Below are 20,803 nucleotides of genomic sequence, written 5' to 3'. Positions count from 1 at the left end.
TGGTTTTTTAGCAATAATAATCATGACGGATTAATTTCGTGACCCAGAGGGACCCTTGCAGCAGCAGCACTAGTAAGGCCTGCCTGAAGCACGAGATCAATGGATTTTATTCGCATGATCGCGTTCGTGTAATGTTCGTGCGAATTTTGTATGATCACATCTGTGTAATGCTCATGAATTTCATACACCCTGTCGTGCCTTGAAGGAAACAAATAATAATCTCTTCTTATGAATCGCCGAGAGCCAGTTTCCCAAGGGATACACACACACGTATACAAATGTTGTTGTACAACTACAAGGGCTTACACATGGTGCTTAATGTTGTTGTACAACTACAAGGGCTTACACATGGTGCTTCGAGTTCTTGAAAGGAGCGAGGAAAGGAACGTGTGCCTTTAATTTGTTCCCCCAGCAGCTCGGAGCACTCGCTCACGTCAACGTTTTTGTGGCACAAAGGTCTGTCCAAAATGTGAAATGCGATTTGGGTAGCCATTTTCGATTTAGCAGCTGCGGCAAGTCGTGCATCCAGGTTTATTTTGTTTTCCATTCCGTCCTCTTTGATTCCTGTACTTAGAACCCGTTTGAATGGGCTAAATGTGCACTACTGGAATCCACGTATTTCACTAAGGTTATTTGAAGTTTTATAGGGAAAACTGTTTCCCTAGAGTTTATTCAGGAAGCGTAATAGGAATCTAACTTGTTTCCTAGAAAAATATTGAATCTTTGTCTAAAACTTCACCATATTTCAAAAGGAAATCATTGATGCCACTTTACACTACTGGAATCGACTACCCTCTATTCAATAGTTCAATCTCATCCCCTCACTCCATCTCTCTTATCCCCATCTCCTTAGACCGGCTTCCTCTCTCTCCCTCTCCTCCCATTCACAACATGCAACACACGAGACTCACATGTGTTTTCTAGACCGGAAGAATGTTGCTTCTTTATAATGAAAAGCTGTGGGACGTTCTTAACCCCACTGGTTCTAATCTTTTTTTATAAAAAGAAACTTTCATACTAAGGCTTAATGATTTATAACTTTATCTCCTTTAAAATACTCATTTATTTTTAGCTAAATTAAAAAGCTACACATGAGCATCTTGATTCTTGCATTGTTGTGCGTACTATGCTGTGAGGGTGAGGCTTTTGCTTGTTTGGACGTTTTGGATGATGGCTGTTTGAAAGGCCGCCACGCACTTTCAAAACTGGGCCTTCCTCCGTTATACTCTACGCATAGGGCCTGTGAGGCTGTGACCCAGCAAAATCAATCTGGGCCTCTTCAATCTAGGCTTCGACTGCAGCAGGCCCAATGTTATATGGGCCGAGCAACATCCAAACCTGGCCCACGTATCATCAAAACCAAAACCCCTCGCCGAAGCCCAAACCGTCCCCACGTGCGCTCCCACCACTGACCAAGTCCAAACCCGAGCCCAGAGAGCCCGCGACCTCACCGGCGGCGGCCGCGGATGGCCTCCGCCTCCACTTCGGGCGGCGGCGCGCGGCCGTGGCGCACGGCGCTGCTCACCCTCCGCGACGAATCCCTCGCGTCGCCCTCGCCCGCGGCGCTGCTCGCGCTCCTCCGCCGCGTCCTCCTCGCCCCCGCCTCGCCCTCGCTCGCCGCGTCCGCCGCCGCGCTCTCCCCTCACGAGGTGCGGCTCCTGATCTCCTATGCCACCCCCCCCCCCCGCGCCCCGCTTCGGCTCGGCGCGATCTCACTTGCTCGGGTGCCTCGTCTCGCCTGTGCAGGTGGGCTCGGATGTGGCGTTCCTCGCGGAGACGGCCGCGGCGGTGGCCTCTTGCCCCGACGCCGACGACGCGCTGCGCGGCGTCTGCCACCTGGTAATGGTTCTGTGCTTTGGCTCTGTCGAGACGACATTGGGGACTGTACCGATGTTTAGTTTGTAACTGCAGAAGACTATTCTCATCATTAGACTCTGTTCTGTGACGATGAGGCGGGATAATGTGGCTCGAATTCAGTTTTAGCATGCTGTGATTCGATGTCTAATTACAATCAGAGGCTTGAGGCCATGGTTTTATCCATTATGCTCTCACTGCCATCAGCAATGCCTTTTTAGTCTCAAGCATATCAGGGGCAGTCAGCTGATAAATCCTATCAGTGTCTGATCTATTTGTTCTAAATAACCTATTATCTCCAATCAATTTGAACCATGAATACGTTAAACTTTTTACATTCTGTTGTGCTATTGCTACTTGCTAGTTTGGCAATTACATTCATTTTTCTTTTCTTTTTGCTGAAAAATCTGTGGATCAATTTTCTGAAAGATCTACTTGCGCAGATTCATGATATCATGTGCAAAACAAATATGGAGATTGATTCTTCTGGTTGGCTTGCAATATTGAAGTTTCTTGACAAACTTGTGAAATGCTCGATTGAGGGAGCATGTGTGAAGGGCCTCTCTTTTAGGACAGCTGCATTGAATACAACATCTGAATGTTTACAGATTCTCAGGTTAGCCTTTTGACTTTTATGAAATAATCGAGAAGCTGCCTTCTGTACTTGTGTCATATTTGTTAAGAACAAATAACCTGTTTGTTTGCTAATAGTTCGGGTTCTGGCTGTACTTTCAATGACATAAAACTTGGTGATTCTATCTTGCTTCTCTCGACACGTAGACCTACATCTAACTGTACTAATATATACCATACCCTTCCACAAAGGATTTAATATATGATCACTTTGCTGTGGTAGTCCACCCTTTTGGGCTGGAGCTCATCCCTTTATTCCACATAAGCTTTGCCATATTTTCTGAAATCTACTGCACAACCTGTAGTTGCCTGAGACTCAATAGTCCCATGAATACTTCCGATTTTGGCAGTTCCACATCTATACTTTTAATTTGATTCAAATTGCTTTTTTACCTGAGTTTCAGCAATTTGTTCGCTTGAATGAAATACTACAAAAGTGGCGAGTGAATTATTGCTTTGAATTGACAATTTGTTCGCTTGAAAGAAATATTAAAAAATGATGATGTAAGCTTAGTGCTGATTTGAACATACTTACCTCCTTGGAACATATGATTCTCAAAACATAGGAATATTAGAGGGCTCTAGCATCCTGTATCCTATGGATTGGAAACACAGGAAATCAAGAGGTATGATCCTATGAAATTCCTCCATGTTTCCTTTGTTCCAAAGGAGGCCTAAAACAATACCTTCTGATCATGTCATACTAGATAATAGTTTAATCAATGAAATAAGTATATGTGCAGCAGGGTATAGGTAAATTAGAAGTGCTGGGGACGCAAATTGCCAAGATTAGTAATAATGAAATCTGCACCCATCTTGAATGCAGTGCATAATTATTAAATTAAAAGCAATGCTGGCCTATGTTTCTTAGGTAAGTATGGTGGTCGCATACAATTTTTGTCATTTTGCGATTATTCTTGAAAAAAAGAAACCCCGTTTTTAGTTGAACCGAATGTAGTGTAAAGTTACTGTAACTGAATGATGCAATACCTGAACTCTAGCATCATCCCCAGTTAATTGAAATGTCATCAGGCATGCACAATCTTTGTATTGCTCCTAAATGTTTGCTTCTCTCTTGATGGCCAGGTTTTGGAGTCGAGATTATGGAAGAGGTAGTTCATTAAATGAAAATTCACATTCGCTAACAGTGCTTATCTCGATCGTATCATGCTTGCAAGCTGAACTGAACCTCTCTGATAAACCAAATGGCATTGGCATTTCTCCCCGCGATTCTGGATCCACAAATAATAAAAATTTCAATACCTGGGATATGATAATATCTGCGTTTGCCATGGTGGAAGATGTATTATGTAAGATTGCATCAAGCTTGACTGAAGATTTGTGGCAATCTGTCATTGAGGTTAGTGGTTTTAGACCTGTTACTTTTGTTGTTCTTCTGGATGGTGTAACATGGGGCATTGACTGACCTAGCAAGTATGACTGGAAGGAAAATAGCTGCAATCAGTGTAGCACATAACCATCATTAGTGATTTAGAGCTTCCTCCACAATTGATCAGCTAAGCTTCTGCTGTGAGATGTCGCTGTGTTAGATGCTGACACATCAAGCACTGTCTGATGCACATTGCACATCTGTTCTGTTGCTTTACTTGAGTTTTTTCGGTTTAGTATGTCTACTAATCTTCTATTTTAACCCCAGTCTTAATTTTTGTACCTTTTAGGTCTTGAGGAAAGTTATGGATTTTGTGACAGCAAGGAATCTTATTATAGAGAGTAGCATGATGTTGAGGTTAGTACTTTGGTATTTTCTTGGATTACAGATTACAATGAATATAATGGATGGTAAAGTCAGAGCTCTCCAATTTTTCAGATTTTATACTTCCTTTCTTCGTTGTCTACATTTGGTTCTTTCGGACCCCAAAGGAGCACTATCAGGGCATGTAAGTATAAAAGAGATTTTAATTCTCTCATCCTAACAATTTTGGTACTTGTTTTTCCTGATTGTAACAATCTGCATAAAACTTAAGGTTGCAGGGTTTGTGGCCAATCTGCAAATGTTTTTCGTATATGGCTTGAGATCAGCTTCGCCTCCTGCACTAGCTCCAAAAGAAATCAGAACAGATTCAAAGCCCAGAGCTTCACATCGTGGACGATATCGGCCACCTCATTTGCGGAACAAGGCTGGAACAGAGAATGATTCACTAGAAGGTCGAAGTTCAGATAGTGAATATTCTCGATATGATTTAAGCTCATCAGATTCAGATCTGAGTGATAGTGATGGTTATGCAAAAAGTGGAGACCGCTTCCGGAGTTCAAAGGCTAGATTAGCTGCCATCCTTTGTATACAGGTGTGTACACAGTATTCCGTAAATCACATGTCTCCCTTCTTAATTTTGATGCATCCATTTCAATCATTGTTTCCTTATGCATCTGTACGGGTTAGGTAACTTTATAGTGGAGTTAAGATATAATGGAATGTGTCCTTCATGGTTACTTTCTAGTGATGGTTATTCTTTTTTATTATGGAATATGAATAGATGGTGGTACCCTTTAATGGGTAGCTACCTTTTGAAAACACAAACCTTTTAAATAATTGCCCGACTTAAATCCCCTATGCCAATTTGAAAAACTTTTTTATATTTTTTAAGTTTACACATTGAATTAAACTTCAATATCTAAAAAAAGCATTTTACGGGAATATCTAGGAATGGCACCTGCGTGAAGTAATGAAGATATTTAAGTTTTGCTGTTGATCATTCTTGAAGTTGCGCTGTGTGCCTGTATGGGATATCAATGATATCGAATTACTGTTTAAGCAACCAGCTCACTATCCTGTTCTCACCTCTTCAAGGATATTTGTCGTGCTGATCCAAAGTTACTTACTTCACAATGGCCAGTACTTTTGCCCGAGAATGATGTTCTCCAACAAAGGTAAACTTTTCCACATTGTACGGCGTTTTTCACATGGTCAAACCTTACTGTCATCTAATGTAATTTCTGTTGCCTGTACAGGAAACATCAAGCAACTCTTATGACATGCTTGATATTTGATCCTATAGCTAAGGTACAAGTCTTACAGTTGCTATATATCTTGATTTTAAGTTTCTCAAATCTGCACAGCATCATCATCGTTATACTCTAGTTTTCTCTAATTGTTCTGCATTTAAAAAAAACATGTGCTTATGTTGTTGCCATTCCTATGTTACCACTGAGCTGTGTGACTAAAGGCGTTTATTTGTCTTAACGTCACAATGAGTTATATGCTCTATGGAAAAGGAAAATTTAATGTACTAACCAAATTGATAACTACCTTACTTGATCAAATATTTGCTTTGTACCACCTCTCCTTCATCTCCACTCTACAAACTAGTTGTAGTACTGATTTGGACATGAAATTTACTTTGATATTATTATTCTCTGTTTAACTGAGTATACATGCAATGTAGAATTGCTCTAAATGACAATATCATAATGGTACTTATTTCCCCCATCTTTCTAATTTTCCTCGCAGATGTTCATGATAATGTACCTTCTGAGTTTTGTATATTCGACATACATGATTTGTAGTTTTCCATTCAGAAACTCATGTATGCCTGAATTAAATATGTGCAGGTACGTGTTGAGGCAGCATCAACCATTGCTACCATGCTGGAAGGGCAAGCATTAGTTTTGATGCAAGTTGCAGAATACAAGGAGTCATCCAAGCGTGGATCTTTCACTACACTATCTTGCTCGCTTGGTCAAATCTTGATGCAGCTGCATACAGGTAGGAGAGTTATACATTTTCAAATTCCAGTTCTGCAATATCTGGACACTTTTATGACCATCAAAGTTCACGGCTGATGACTGTTGTTCCAAAATGGAAATTCAAAGCATCTAAAAAAAGAAAATCAAAGCCAATAAAAAGAATTAATTGAAGTTTCTGCAGCTAGGCACATCTGCACACATAGTACAAGCTGTCATGGCAGACTGTCTGGGCTAGCTACATGGGCTCATGGTGCACCCTGACAGCAGCAGCAGTTCATGCAATTCCTAATAGTTTTGAGGTCATATTTTCCACATGTCAGGTCAGTTAGACAGGGCTGTTAGATAGCTGGGAAGTTGTTAGGCCAAAGATTATCTTGCACCTGTTATTGGTAGCCGGGTGGCTACATATGTTAGCCGGTTATCTTTTTGGAATTGAGCAAAGAATTATCAGGAGAAAACTTCCATCTGCTTTTGGGGCTTTGGGCCTTGGGTTTTGGCCATGATACAAGCTAAAACAGTAAACAGGGCATTTCTCGAAGGAAAAAAGAACAGTTAAAAGGGTCTTGAGACTCATGACTGTATGAGCATAAGGGCATAAAGCAAAAATGGGGGTGCTACATCATGATTGTTCATGCCCAAAAACCTTGGTACACAATAAGCTCTGGTTGAAGGCTTCTGAACATCACCAATTTGCTTCTGGGCTTTCGAGGAGATTGCATATGCCTCTGAGCTGTGCTTCTAAGCTGTAACTTTTGCTATGACTAGGCAATATGGGCATATTAAATATCCTTTTGGAACCACAAGTTCCATATACTTATGGTGGTCAGAAGATTGTGGCTCATCACACTAAAAATCACTCTATAACAGCTCTTTCCTATCACTATAACTACGGTTAGTAAGTAATAACCTATTTGAGTTATACCCATAGCCCTATTTCCGCAGCCTGGCCCTGAAGTCCCGGAGTTGCGTGTCCCTTTTTTTCAGTGGAACTTATGTCATGTCACACTTGTTACAAATTTGTTTCTCCAGTCCTTTGTCCTTTCCATCTACATTCAAATAATCAGATTCCTCCACCTTGTAAAGGGATCTGTTCAGGTTTTGCATTACATTTTGGCCCTATCTGATTGCAGGAGCACTATACTTGATACAACGTGAAACTCAAGCTACCTTGCTTGCAGCATTGTTCAGAGTTCTCATTCTTATGATATCTGCTACACCGTATGATCTTGACGCACTTATGTTTCTATTTCCTTTACACAATGTTGTGTAATTGATAGTATGTTAGTTAAACAGATATGCTCGGATGCCAAAGGAGTTGTTGCCATCAGTCATTAATGTCCTGTGCAGTAGATTACCAAACACGCACTCAAATAAGAGTGAACATTATGCCTTGCTGGTTAGTTTTTTATACTAATCCCTTTATTCGGGAACCAATGGTCTTGCTCCCTGTACCTTACATGAATATACTGCAGGTTAATGTTCTAAGTTGCTTGGAGGCAGCATTTTCGAAGGTGCCACCGACTTTGGATGTCTTCGCGGTTCTCACTCAAGATTGTGGTGCTGGTTAGGCCTTATAATCCTGAACTTAAAATAACCCTATTCCTCATCTTTACTTGTTATCGGCTACATACTGCTGAAGTCTAGGTTAGGTTATTATCTTCTTATAAGGCCAGAAAAAACTTTTAATGTTCAGAATGGTTTGAAAAAGTAATGAGCTGTCACATTTTTTTGTATCAATTTGTGCTTTTCAGGACCATCGCATGATCAGCAAGAATCAAGTGTGGTACCTATACTTCTTCATTGTATAGAAGAGGAAATGCATTTCAGTGTTAGATGTGGAGCTTTCCAGGCAAGTTATCATTCTAATTCTGTTAATCTTAAAGATTACTTTTGTCCGACAGGCTTACTCTTTACATGTCATATACTTCTATTGCTCGGTGTTGCCCCTGCCCCCTCCTGGTCCCTTCATTATATGCTTTTCCTATATTATGATTCTCTTATGATTGGCACAGTTGAGAATACTGTTTCGTCCTTGTAGATTGTATGTTTGATACCGTGTTATTTTGAATTCTAATGAGCTTTTGGGATGAACATCATGGTCTTTTTAACAGTAATGTTCTCTCATGTTTTTACAAATAGATTGTGTTGTATCATTCAACAACCACCATTTGCGATTAGCTGTAGAGACATGAATAGGTATAATGAATTAGAACATATGGACCAGCAATTGTGATGTCAATATTATCACTATGTTCCTACATATACATTGGGTGTGCAAGCTTGTGGGCTTTGGCCATAGGAATAAATTGCTGTGCACCCATGCCCTTGTTGGACCTTTATATTAAACGCCCTTGCTTGTCATCCTTGGCCATTATTCATCCCTTTTTATGTGTGCTCAGGTGCTGAGATCAGTGGTTCACAATTACCCAAGCTGTGCAAACATGATTTGGGAAAAAATTCGAGACAATGTTCTTGATTTGTTGCAAATACAAAGCTTTGAAGACCAAAAGTGTGATGCCAACCTTGGGCTTCCTGGATCTAAAGAAGATTCATCTATCAAGGGAAGGTGTCTTGTGGCAGGAATAAAGGTAATGCATTCTCTAAATGTTTTATGACCTTGTGGGACGACTTGAAACTTTCTGTGATATTGGTTAATAGCCTGTGCTTTTGTGCTATATCACATTTTGATTCTGTTGTGCTTTTCTGAACTTTAGCCTTCCTCCTTGAAGGCAGCATGATAAAATATGGTGTCAGGCACCTTTCTTGTCTTAAATATTCATCTTTATTTGTCCTGTTGATCAATTTGCAACAATTTGTCTGGCTAACTTGCATAAGTTCTTTTTGAAATATCAATATGTATAGGGTATAACATGTAAAGTTGGATGCATATTGTGTATCATGTGCTTTTATTTTGTTGATACGTGGCTCAAAAATATCCTGTGCTCATGTTCTTATGACCTTGGTTACTTGCTATATGTCACCATTTACTAGTACTTTATTCTTTTCTATTTTTTACGAGTTAGTGTGTTATAATTGAAAAATTGAGTTTGAACCTTATAACTTTCAAGGTATGAGAGTAAACCATCCATTTTTAGTTATAAATGTACTTCGCTAAGTAGTCATCTTATCATTTATTAGTATTTCTACAACAACAACAACAACAATAAATCCTTTTAGGTCCAAGCAAGTTGGGGTAGGCTAACCCAACATGAGCCACACAAAAAAGGGAGAAAAAGGACTGTTGATTAGTATTTATAGTTAAGATTGTTTCTCTTTGCCAGGTAATGGATGAGTGTTTGCGTGTTTCATCTGGATTCAAGGGAGCAGATGACATCAAAGAATGTAGATTAATGGATATTCAGCAAATTTCTGATTGTACCGTAACTAAAATTATTAAATCTGCTCCTCACTTCGAAGTTGAAGGTGCTGGATCGTCACAAAATTGCACTTTGAACATAACACTTGGAACGAGCCGTTGGATTGAGGTGATAGAGACTCATCTCCCTCGTGGGTTATCCCATGACTCTGCTATGGTATTTTACCACTTAGAACCTGTTTTCTGCATTCTCTTAGGGTATCTGCAAAGTAAACATTCATTTGATTTTGTTTTCCATGAATATCTATATTATTGGTCCTAAGTTCCTAACATAACGAAGCAGAAGAATGGCAACAAATGCTTGCCATTCACTTAAATAAGCCGATTAATGCATAATCATCATTACTATTTTTGATGAATTTCAATGTAGCAATCTTTTTTAAAAGTGTGTTTCAATGTTCAGGATTTCAGATTGTTGAGCGACAGGACACATAATATGGGTGTGCTGTAAACATATTATTGCATGGCCCTCATGTAACCGCTTTTGGTTTGTAGCTGAAGCTAGGAAATATTCCTATTTGTTTTTTTGTGGAGACCAAGACCGAGTAGGACCATGCAAGTTAGAGCTGTGGAGACACGTTAGAGTCGAAAGGGTTCAGACTTAGTAGGACCAAGACCGAGTACATGATGTGCGATTTCAGCGTGACTAGGCATGAGGGGGGAGACGTTAGTCTAGATGGACAAGTGGTGGTCCAGAAGGATACTTTTCAGTATTTAGGATCGGTGCTACAAAAGGATGGCGACATTGATGAAGATGTTAGGCATAGAATTTCAGCTGGCTGGTTGAAATGGCGGCAAGCTTCTGGCATCCTTTGTAACAAGAGGGTGCCACAAAAGCTAAAAGGCAAATTCTATAGGACAGCAATTCATCCGGCGATGCTATACGGTGCTGAATGTTGGCCTACAAAAAGGCGACATGTCCAGCAACTGAGTGTAGCAGAGATGCGGATGTTGCGGTGGTTTTGCGGGCACACAAGGAGGGATAGAGTCCGGAACGAAGTTATTCGGAATAGGGTCGGAGTGGCACCAATTGAGGAGAAACTTACCCAGCATCGGCTGAGATGGTTTGGACATGTCCAACGAAGGCCTCCTGAGGCGCCGGTGCGTAATGGGGTTCTTGAGCGGGTCGATAATGTAAAGAGGGGTAGATGTAGACCTAAACTGACGTGGGATGAGTCGGTTAAGAGAGACCTTAAGGATTGGAATATCTCTAAAGAGATAGCTTTGGATAGAAGCGCTTGGAGACTAGCTATCAATGTGCCTGAACCTTGAACTTATTTCTTTCGGGTTTCATCTCTAGCCTACCCCAACTTGCTTGGGAAAAAAAGGCTATGTTGTTGTTGTTGTTGTTTTTTTGTGGACTAAATAAAGTATTCATTTACTTCTAGGTCAGGACGGCGTCACTGACATGTTTTGCTGGCATGACTTCTGATGTTTTTTTCTCCCTGCCAGAAAATAAGAGAGACTATGTGACCGCCTCATCTGTATGTCTGGAGTCTCATTAGTTATTTCTATATTCTGTTGTGTTTTCCTAGCCAGTTCAAAAACATGGTATTGAATTTTTTCTTGTCTAGGTTCATGCAGCATTAAGTGATGCGGTTCCTAGTGTAAGATCAGCTGCATGTCGAGCTATTGGCATCATTGCATGTTTCCCTGAAATACTGTCAAGGTAATTTTCAGCCTCCTCAAAAATGCTAAACCCAAGATACTTTTATGAAGTTATTTAATAGTGGATGATGCACTGTTCCTAATACAGCCCTAGCCTACCTGTCAAATTCATAGATGCCATTGAGTTGAACACACGGAACTCATCAGCTCCGGTATGATCTTTCTCCTTCCCTCCCTCCCTTCCTATCTCTCTATACCTTAATATGTTACTGTAAATGTTAATGTTCAGGTTCGTGTCACCGCTTCATGGGCTTTGGCAAATCTCTGTTCTTGTATTCGTTTTAAAGCATTGGAAGTGTATATAGATCCCTCTGCAGGTACGTATTTCACGTTAATGGTTACAATATATATACCAATAAAGCATGCTAATGTGTTTAAGCTAATGTGTTTAATATCTTTTTCTCAAGTGTAGGCGTACTGAATAAATCAAGCATATCTCTGTTGGTTGAAATTGCTTTGCGCCTGGCCAAAGATGGTGAGAAGGTAAGATTGCATTAGTGAATTGATGTACCTTTGTTATTTTTTCTTCATCAGCACCCATGCCAGATTGTTTCTTTTAGCCATAAGGAATGCAGATACAATATTCATTATGAAAAGCACAAAGGAAGAAAAGCTGCTCGTATATGATGTGAAAAGACTTGTTTTGATTTTGATTTTGTTTTTCATTCAGGTAAAATCGAACGCTGTTAGAGCTCTTGGTTATCTTTCAAGATTTATCAGATTCATGAACCAGGCTGACAAAATAAATTACCCAAGGTTGCATAACATTATGCGTGTGTCGATCACTATTCTTTTTGCTGGTTACTCCAACTTACAAATTTTCTGGATGTTGGTAACAGTGATTCAGTTTTTTATGGAGATCCTGTGTGGCTTGAAAGAATGGTACAGGCTTTGATGTCTTGTGTGACAACTGGGAATGTGAAGGTACTACAAGAAATTGTTTTACTTAGAAGTTTGAAATTGAAGCTGAATGCCTTCCTACTCATGAGCGCTATCCTAATTTCTGAGTCATTTGCTTTAGTCAAGAAAAAGTAGCATGCAGCTTTTCGTGTTTCATTCTTATGAGGGGTAGCCTGTTACCACATTAAACAGGAAGTTCAAGGATTTGTCCCCATTATCACATGTTATATTCTGCAAAAAAAAGAAAAGCAAGAAATATAAGATGTTACACAGTGAGAAAAGAAAAGTGAACATTTTTTTCAAATTTATGTGATGATAGAAGTTGTCGTGGAATGTTAAGGTTATTCAGTTGAATAAACTGTTGTTCTTGGACATGTCTTTGTCTAGGTCCAATGGAATGTCTGCCATGCTCTTAGCAACTTATTCATGAATGACACCTTGAGACTTCAAGATATGCCCTGGTACGTATTTCCACACTCAGGAAATCTTCTCCACCCAACTGCTTCAGGTTATGGTTTGCATGCTGTGTTTGTCCCTTGTTTGCATTGGATGCTTTCCTTATCTTTTTAGGAGCATTTTGAATAAGTATATCTACCACATACTCCCAGAAATTGAGAACTGTATAAAAAGGAGGTTATCTTGTAAAATTCTTCATCTATTCCTTTTTAAAGCAGTAGAACAAATAGCTAGAATTTATTTTCCTGACATTGTCAACCTTTTTCAACTAGAAGTCTCTGTATGTGACAATAGCATTTGAGGTATTGTGCTAAACTGATGCTATTGAGTCTCCCTGTAGACTGTGTGCTCTAAAAATTCTCATTTTCTCATAGCATATAAACATGGGCGCACAGGTCACAATAGAACACATAACATGCTGCAGATTGACTGCACTTGTGATTCACACTTACAACTGAACCTCATGGGCATTTAGTTTCCTCATTGTTTCTTACACTGAGATATTAATCTTATTGGTGATGCCTGTCAATCATGACAGTATCTCTGTAAAAGCTCCACCTAAATTGCATCTAGTTATTCTGATCTTCAAGCATTCTGTGTAACAGGGCATCAAGTGTTTATAGCATACTTTTGCTGCTGATCCGCGACTCAAACAATTATAAGATAAAGATGCATGCTGCTGTTGCTTTGGCAGTGCCAGTATCAAGGCTTGGTTAGTCTCCTGACATCTATTGTCCACCTTTGGTTATGATATGGATTGACTATAGATAGATGGGATAGCTGGAAGGAACCGGCTAGTCACCCTCTCTGGAGGATCTAACTGCTTTTAGGTTCACTTCTTGCATGCCGATTACTGCATAGACACCCTCCTTTAATAGCCATGCTAAGCAACTAGTAGATAACTCCTAAAGCTAACAAACGAATCTAGCTAACTAACATATGATAGCAACCTAACGAACTAACTGCAGAGAACAACAACATCCTGCCGCCTTGCCAGATGCTGATTGCCTGGCAGCTCCACTGTGGCGTCAGTGAATCGGGTCAAGGCCTAATCTGTAACAAATTAACCATCACACCACCGCCGCCGCAACAACGAAGGCTTTTAGTCTCAAGCAAGTTCATCTCTAGCCTACCCCAACTTGCTTGGGACTAAAAGAAGGCTCCGTTGTTATTGTCATGTTCAAGTGTTGACATTCCACATTTTGAGAATACCATAACATACCTGGATCAAAGTTTTGTTCTGTTGTTTTTGAGATTCTGTATCTACCCACATTATGTACTGTAGAATTTGTTTCTTGATCATTAGCATTCTGAAACCCAATTCATGATGGCCAAGTCTTCATTTTGGCGGATATTAGTATCCTCATTCTTGACTGTGCTCATCCCATCCATGAAGCTGGTGGAGTTAATCCTTTCTCTTCTTTACAGATTACGGTAGCTCATTTCCAGATGTTGTTCGAGGCCTCGTGCATGCTCTCGAGGCATTGAGGTCGAACAATTCATCATTACCTTCAAATTTCAAACAGAAAGACAACCTTGAGAAGCAGGTTAGTGTCATTGATGCTTGTATAGTGACTTGTTTGCACCATAGCTTATTTAGCAGCATTGTTGAGGCTCTTATACCATTCTTGTTTGCAGCTTACATTTACTGCTCTTCATTTGCTTGGGTTCGTTTCACCAAATGAAGATCCAAGCCTGAAAGATTTTCTTATCAAGGTAAGGATCTCCTATTGGGCCTGTCTTCTAGTGACACATATGATAGGTCTGGTAATATTTACCTATGTTTTTAAAGCGGTAAGGCGAGGCGAGGCGATCCACCACCGCCTTATCGCCTAGGCGCCGCCTAGGCGGGCTAAGGCGAGACCTTAAGCAAGACGAGCCGCCACCGCCTTGTCGCCTAGGCGACGCCTTGAAAACAGAGATATTTACTGTTGTAACCGTTCTCTAGTTGCCTGTTATCCAAGCTAACTTGTTTGCCACTTGTGCAGAAAGCATCCATTCTAGAAGACTGGCTGAAATCATTATGCACATCATTCAATAACTCTGAGCACCAGACCTTCCCAACGGAGGCCATAAATGACGAGGATGGTTTCAGCCCAAACGTGACGCAAAAAGTTATGGTGTCTTCTGCCGTGCGGTCCTTGCTTGACATATATGCAGGTAGAAACCAGCAAGCAATCACCCAGAGATTTGAACAACTGGCTGCAAGCGTCGCGTGAATGGTGAATAGTCGCTGGTCTTCACGCTCCATTAACAAGCAGCAAGATATTGGTTGTCTACCCCTCGGGTGGACAGCCCATCTGGCAAAGGATTTTTAAAGTCTCCTGAGCAAAGAGACAACATGACTTAATTCCAAAACCCATGAACTCAACAAAGGGCGAGTCGTCGGTGGTTGTCTCGGATCTTGGCCATCATGGCTTGCTCAAGAAAATTTGAAATGCAGTACTGCATTCGCGATCATGTATTGTATCTATTGTAAAAATAACTTTTTAGGTGTTTTCTTGCTGGTGTTATCATGTTCCTACACCACCTGTAATTTATAGGCTGTAAAACAGTGACGTTGGTTAATCCTTTTATTGTAAGTTTGTAACATTATCATTGTGAGTATATATAGCATTATGTATATGGACTTTCCTGGGGCTTAATGCTTGATTAGATTTGATCAACCTGATCAACCGGCTAGCCCATGGCGGCATGATGGTTCGTCCAGAAATGAATCATGATCCATCAATGTCGTCCAAATCTGGTGAGTCTGTCGTTAGCGTGACTGTTATTGATCCCTTGTGTTCGTTCATCTACCAACCTTCATAAATGGCGCTGTTGCACTGTTCCATTTGTTCCAATGTTTACTCCCTAACATTGCTGGACTGTGGGATGCCTGGTGCTATACTCGCATTGGCATGTTGCATCCATACAAACTCTGAACTGCATCCTCTGTTCATCAACAGTACGTGCGTTGAGCATCTGATTGATGGGGAAAAGACGGTGGTTAATGTTGAACAGGCGACGTGTTGACGGCAATGTGGTAGCTCTTCAAGACAACTGATGCCTGGGGATAAGCTCTGGTTTTCTCAGGGTCATGGGCCTATTGCGCTGCAGGCTTTGACTGCCCGGGGCCCGCCCGCTGCTTCCTGGCCCATTTCCTCTGCAGGTTCTGACTTATCCGTTTCCCACTATTCAGTCGCTCTCTGTTCTTCGTTGACTGGGTAGTTTCATTTACTTGCATGTCTTCTTTACTTGCTTGGGGACTGTCGGTTTGGGTGGGCCCAATGGGATTAAATCTTGCACACAATTTCCACCTTGGAGGTTAGCATGACAGTGATATATTATCGACTCCCCTGAAAAGATGCATATGCTCTCTTTTTTCTAGTCCCCTTTCCTCTTAAAAATAGAGCCTGATAATTAGTGCACATTGCCACCCCCTGAAAGCTTGGTTCCAGATCTCTGCACATGCACTGGTGCTGTCATCTCCCACAACATCATCAACAACTAAGTGATAACTGAATAGTGAATACTAACACATTATCAACAGCTAGCCATTCTTTTTCGCTTCTCCCTACTCATATACAAGATTGAGCACATAGTAATCTTTTTTTGCATTTGGGTAAGCATACAGAAACACAGCCCTAAATGCGATGTTTCAATCCTCATGCACCGCTATATCTATGCAGCAGTTATTGTCACTCACATGGCGAAATGGCAATGATCAATAGTTCACCAGCAGACAGCGTACATTCTACAGCCACAGCCCACTCGCATACATGCATACTACTACCACACGAAAGATGGTCCAGGCCCGGATTGAGATCCTCTGCAGTCGACTGCAGTGACCGACGTGTGGGCCCGACGAGCGGCTGGGCCCACGTGCAGTGACGATGTCACTCTGCAGTCGACTGCAGAGGAGTTGATTCCCCAGGCCCAACACCATCTTAAAAAGAGGCCACGTACCCAAAGTACGGTAGCACAAAACGGGGGCAAGTATTTACTGCAGCCCATGAGCGTATATATGCTCCAGGACGCATGCCCAATAAATGGACTGCATTGTGCATACTCTCTCCCTCCCTAAGTAACTGTCATTGTTGGTGTGCATGACACAAGTTTGACTCAATTTATAAAAAATACGTGCAACATTCATTTATAGTTTCAAATAAATTTATTAAAAAACTAGATTCAAAGATCTTTTTAATGATATTAATTATGTACCATAAATATTAATATTTTTTAATATATATTTAGTCAAAGTTGTTTTAGTCAAAGTTGTTTCTCGATAAACAAAAACGACAGTTATTTAGGGACGGAGGGAGTACACAAGTTACCATTGGACTGATGGTCACTCCTCTAGGGCAAGGGCTCTCCACTGTCACTGTCAATTTTCCACGTACCCATCCGTCTGGTGCAGATATGCATTTGCTCTCCGGCCAAAAACTTTCATCTTTCCAGAACTGTGTGTTCTAATTAAAAGAGAGAGATTCAGTTCAGGCAATTCTGCCGAAACTATTTAGATTTTTTTATATACTGTATTATTACTGTATCATATCACCAGCGGATGACTGTCAAACATCATGTGCTCTCAAGCATGGCATCGTGATGGGTCGACGATGCGTAGTAGGTGGTGCATGCATCTTGAGTTAGCACACAGAAAATTTTCCTCCAGATTCCTTGTTGTGAAGTAGGAGTAAGTTTGCAGTAGGGCATATGGGTTCATTAATCAATGGCTAATCTTGATTTTCTTATTAATGGAGTGCTAGTTACTCCACGGAGTGTCAACCATTACTTGCAGCTAAAAAAGGGCCGGCCCTTGGATATACTTGGGTGTTGTAGCAAGTTTTTGAAAGCACATTAAAATAAGCTTGTGCCGGCACAAAAAAAAAATAAGATTTCCCCTTTTCTTGTACTGAAACTTCTCTTTCTGAAGTAGCAAGTTTTTGAACATTTGTAACTCCCCAACTATGCTTCATATTTCGTACATAGTTCCTGCCAAGAATCAAGTGCCATTAGTTTATAAATAAATACAGATATACTGCTGCGCTGGAGGAAGTATCATCTATGATGAAATGAGAGCAAGTATTATAGATCCTTGTCAGCCGGCTGAGAGAAGTTCCACAGCGAAGTCCTGCTGGACCTGAACAGCAGGGTGTAGTTGTATGACAAGCAGAGGCTGCAGGCAGCAGCGAGACAACAGACAAGGCTGGTGGTGACTCCATGACCGCCGAAATATTAGCAGCTCCATTAATCAATCCTCCACGTCTGCTACAAGCCAAAGCCTTGAACCATACGCATGTCGCTGTGCTCTGTCGGCTGATGACACACCCTGCCGCGCTGGATCCTCGTCGAGTCGTCGGTTGGTCGAAGCATCCGGCCGGCGCCTGTGGATACTGAACATTGAACGGCCGTCACTACTGTTCGATCTTCATCAGCTGCTAAGGATTCAGCCATTCATGTACGCCTTTCCTATGGATTCGTCTTCAGCATCCACATCACAACGGTTGGTACTCGCTGGGAAAAAAAATGACAGGACGGTCGGTGTCAATCTTTATAGACGTGTTTGAGCTCGACGCGTCGATGTTTGCTCGTACGTGCCACGTCGTGTAGATGCACATGCACCTTTCCGTGACTGCAGGTTTGTGCTGGTGAGGTTTGGATTTGTGACGGCTCAGTTTTGGGGTTTTCGGTTCTTGGTAGCCAGGTGTTGACGACATCAACGCATCTTTTTAATCAGCTGCTGGTGATCACGCTAAAAGAAAGGGGAAATGGTGTGTAGTTTCTACGGAAGTTTCTGTCAAAATCTATGTGTTTCCAGACATGTGACCTGTACATGTTTCCAAACTGCAGGTCTACGTCCACACCAGCAAAATCATACTACGAGTCTATGACTATATATTCTTTCTACTCGTTGTTATGGACTTGAGACAAGGCTATATATATATTGACCATTCTAAAGTTATTCAGGTTATAGTCAATTGAAATTATTTCTTATAACAATTTTTCCACAACTGTCTCAAAAAAAAAATCCACAACGGGGAAATCACACACTAATGTGCATAGAACATTCTAGCCTACCGGAAGAATTTTGAAAGCTAGTCTGGCATCCAGAGCAAACCAAGGGGCTGGTGATTGGTGAACCAAGCTACGTATCTAGTCAAATATTGTTTTTATGTTATCAAATCTTTATATATTTTAGTAGTGTCAAAGTTCCTTCACTTTGACTGTCTACATCTATAAGGACATCTGTTTGAGACCAAAGAGAGTACCATGTACTCGCTGGCGGAGCCTCTTGGAGGCTAACCTGGCCCCGACCCCCTTACTCCCAAAGAATTTATGAGGTTTTGGTTTACTTTGCTAGTCCGCTTATTACAAGCAACTCACGTATCCGAGTTCATCCATGGATCTTGCAAGACTATCCAGAGAGGACCATGTGCAATCATGTCTATTGTTTTTCTTGCATTTTGCATCGTTTGACTGTGATTGCTGGATAATGCGTCGCGACGCTCTCTTTTCATTGTATTCGCTAGCTGTTGCTATCTCACTGGCTGTGGAGCTCGCTGGGCACTATCGCCTGGACATAAGAAGAAGAGCACAGGGCTCCTAAGGGGCTGCAGCTAGTCCCTTTGTCGATTCTTTTCTAAAACTTAACCTTGCAAGTTCATAGATTCATAGTTTGTTACTGATAACTTGATTTTTATGCTAGTTGCTACCCTCAAAAGCTTAGGTAGTTAGGTTTATATTATTTGATGCCTCACACATACTTATCTAATATCATCGCCAAACTTTCTCTCCATTGCGCTCTAGGGCGCCATGACATGTGGCACTTAAAGCTTGCCTGCGGTGCGGTATGTCGGCTCTTTGAACTTGAGCCTTCACAAATTGGCCCCCCCTTAATATTATCTCATGCTCCGCCACTGCATGTACTCTATTATGTGAAGATTGATTCAACATTGTGCCAATAAAGTGAATTTACGTAGTACTTCAAATAAACTACTCCCTCCATTCAGTTATCATACCTGAACTTTTAAAATTGAAAAATTCAGAATTGATCGCTATATTAAGCCTTTGCCTCGAGAGTCCGCAAGTGGCCCGTTCGGTATCCCTGCAGTAACTCCGGCGCTAGCATGCGTGCCACAGAAAGGAGAAAAATTGGATCTGTTCGTTTTTGACATGGGGCCGCAGCACTTAATAATCGCTGGAAACAAGGAGTCACGCCAAAAAATTTGCAGAAATAAGAAGAGGATGGTTGATGTAATTAATGGATTGATAAGCATATTTGGTGCCCTTAATCACTATGGCATGTGAAAATACAACTATCATAACTGAATGGATGGAGTATCAACTAAATTAAACAGAATAATGCTAGAATGGATGGAGTATCAACTAAATTAAACAGAATAATGCTAGTTCATAAATGGGCTAGCAGGGTGGTTGTGAGGTTGTTTAACCTCCCTCGTCCCTTGTGCGGTTGCCTTCAGATCAACTCACTGTTCATTATTTGCCTTAATGACGAACCATTTGTCCAATTCTCGGAGAAATAACCATGTACTTCTTCACTTGTTGTCGACTGTCCTCCCCTCAGCTCATATCACCCCAACATGCGGCTATAAATCTATGACAATTATATCTCGCTAAAAAATAGCGAGCTATGACAAATAAGCATCACACTCGATTGTACATAAATTCGGTACTAGTTCAACATGTGGCACGAAACATTAGTATTTCGATGTGTTCAGTTTCTTTCCATCAGCTTGGTCTAATACATGACTTCTCATGTATTTTTATTTAAAGGACCTAGAATACTTTATATTTGCATACACATTTTAAACTCTCCCGTGCCTTACATTCCGGTACGGAGAGAGTATCTGTTAAGAGATTGCGTATAACCTATATTTTATTTACACTTTTTTGATGTTCATATCACTATGTAAAAAGCTATATCTGTTAATTTTGTTCATTTCATATTAGTTTGACACAAGGCAAAGATCGAAGAGAACAAATACCACGATGTCATAAAAGTGTAAATAAAGCACTAAAACTTTATTCAATGGCTTGCACGGCACCATACGCAAGCAAGACACGACTACACCTTTATTGAGAAAATCACGAGGCACATCCCAAAATCCGCTAGTAGAAGATAACATATACTTCCTCCGTCACGAGGCACATCCCAAAATCCGCTAGTAGAAGATAACATATACTTTCTCCATCCTGAAATGTAGGGTT

The 20,803-nt window shown here is 41.0% G+C and overlaps 1 protein-coding gene across 3 annotated transcripts; it reads left to right on the top strand.

Annotated features, from left to right (window-relative positions):
- Window positions 1-1,386: 1,386 nt before the first annotated feature.
- Window positions 1,387-15,237, top strand: LOC120711417 (HEAT repeat-containing protein 6-like). Of its 3 annotated transcripts, none has more exons than XM_039996921.1 (28): window positions 1,402-1,649; window positions 1,747-1,839; window positions 2,298-2,470; window positions 3,574-3,847; window positions 4,167-4,234; window positions 4,316-4,385; window positions 4,473-4,793; window positions 5,297-5,376; window positions 5,458-5,509; window positions 6,058-6,211; window positions 7,323-7,410; window positions 7,486-7,588; window positions 7,665-7,755; window positions 7,944-8,041; window positions 8,592-8,780; window positions 9,474-9,725; window positions 10,957-11,052; window positions 11,143-11,237; window positions 11,325-11,388; window positions 11,466-11,553; window positions 11,649-11,719; window positions 11,907-11,992; window positions 12,076-12,160; window positions 12,524-12,597; window positions 13,198-13,304; window positions 14,021-14,139; window positions 14,231-14,308; window positions 14,581-15,237. In XM_039996921.1, the coding sequence occupies exons 1-28, from the start codon at window positions 1,467-1,469 to the stop codon at window positions 14,809-14,811; spliced, it is 3,483 nt and encodes a 1,160-aa protein (XP_039852855.1). In that variant the 5' UTR covers window positions 1,402-1,466; the 3' UTR covers window positions 14,812-15,237. The 3 variants fall into 3 exon arrangements, with proteins under 3 accessions (XP_039852857.1, XP_039852855.1, XP_039852856.1); XM_039996922.1 differs by having other exon boundaries at window positions 1,410-1,649; window positions 9,474-9,572; XM_039996923.1 differs by lacking the exon at window positions 9,474-9,725 and having other exon boundaries at window positions 1,387-1,649; window positions 14,581-15,217.
- The last annotated feature ends 5,566 nt before the right edge of the window (window positions 15,238-20,803 follow it).

This window comes from Panicum virgatum, chromosome 6K (genome assembly GCF_016808335.1).
Source record: "Panicum virgatum strain AP13 chromosome 6K, P.virgatum_v5, whole genome shotgun sequence".
NCBI classification, from domain to species: domain Eukaryota; kingdom Viridiplantae; phylum Streptophyta; class Magnoliopsida; order Poales; family Poaceae; genus Panicum; species Panicum virgatum.
The sequence above is the reverse complement of the archived record's forward strand: the minus strand, read 5'-3'. Positions and strand labels throughout refer to the sequence as shown.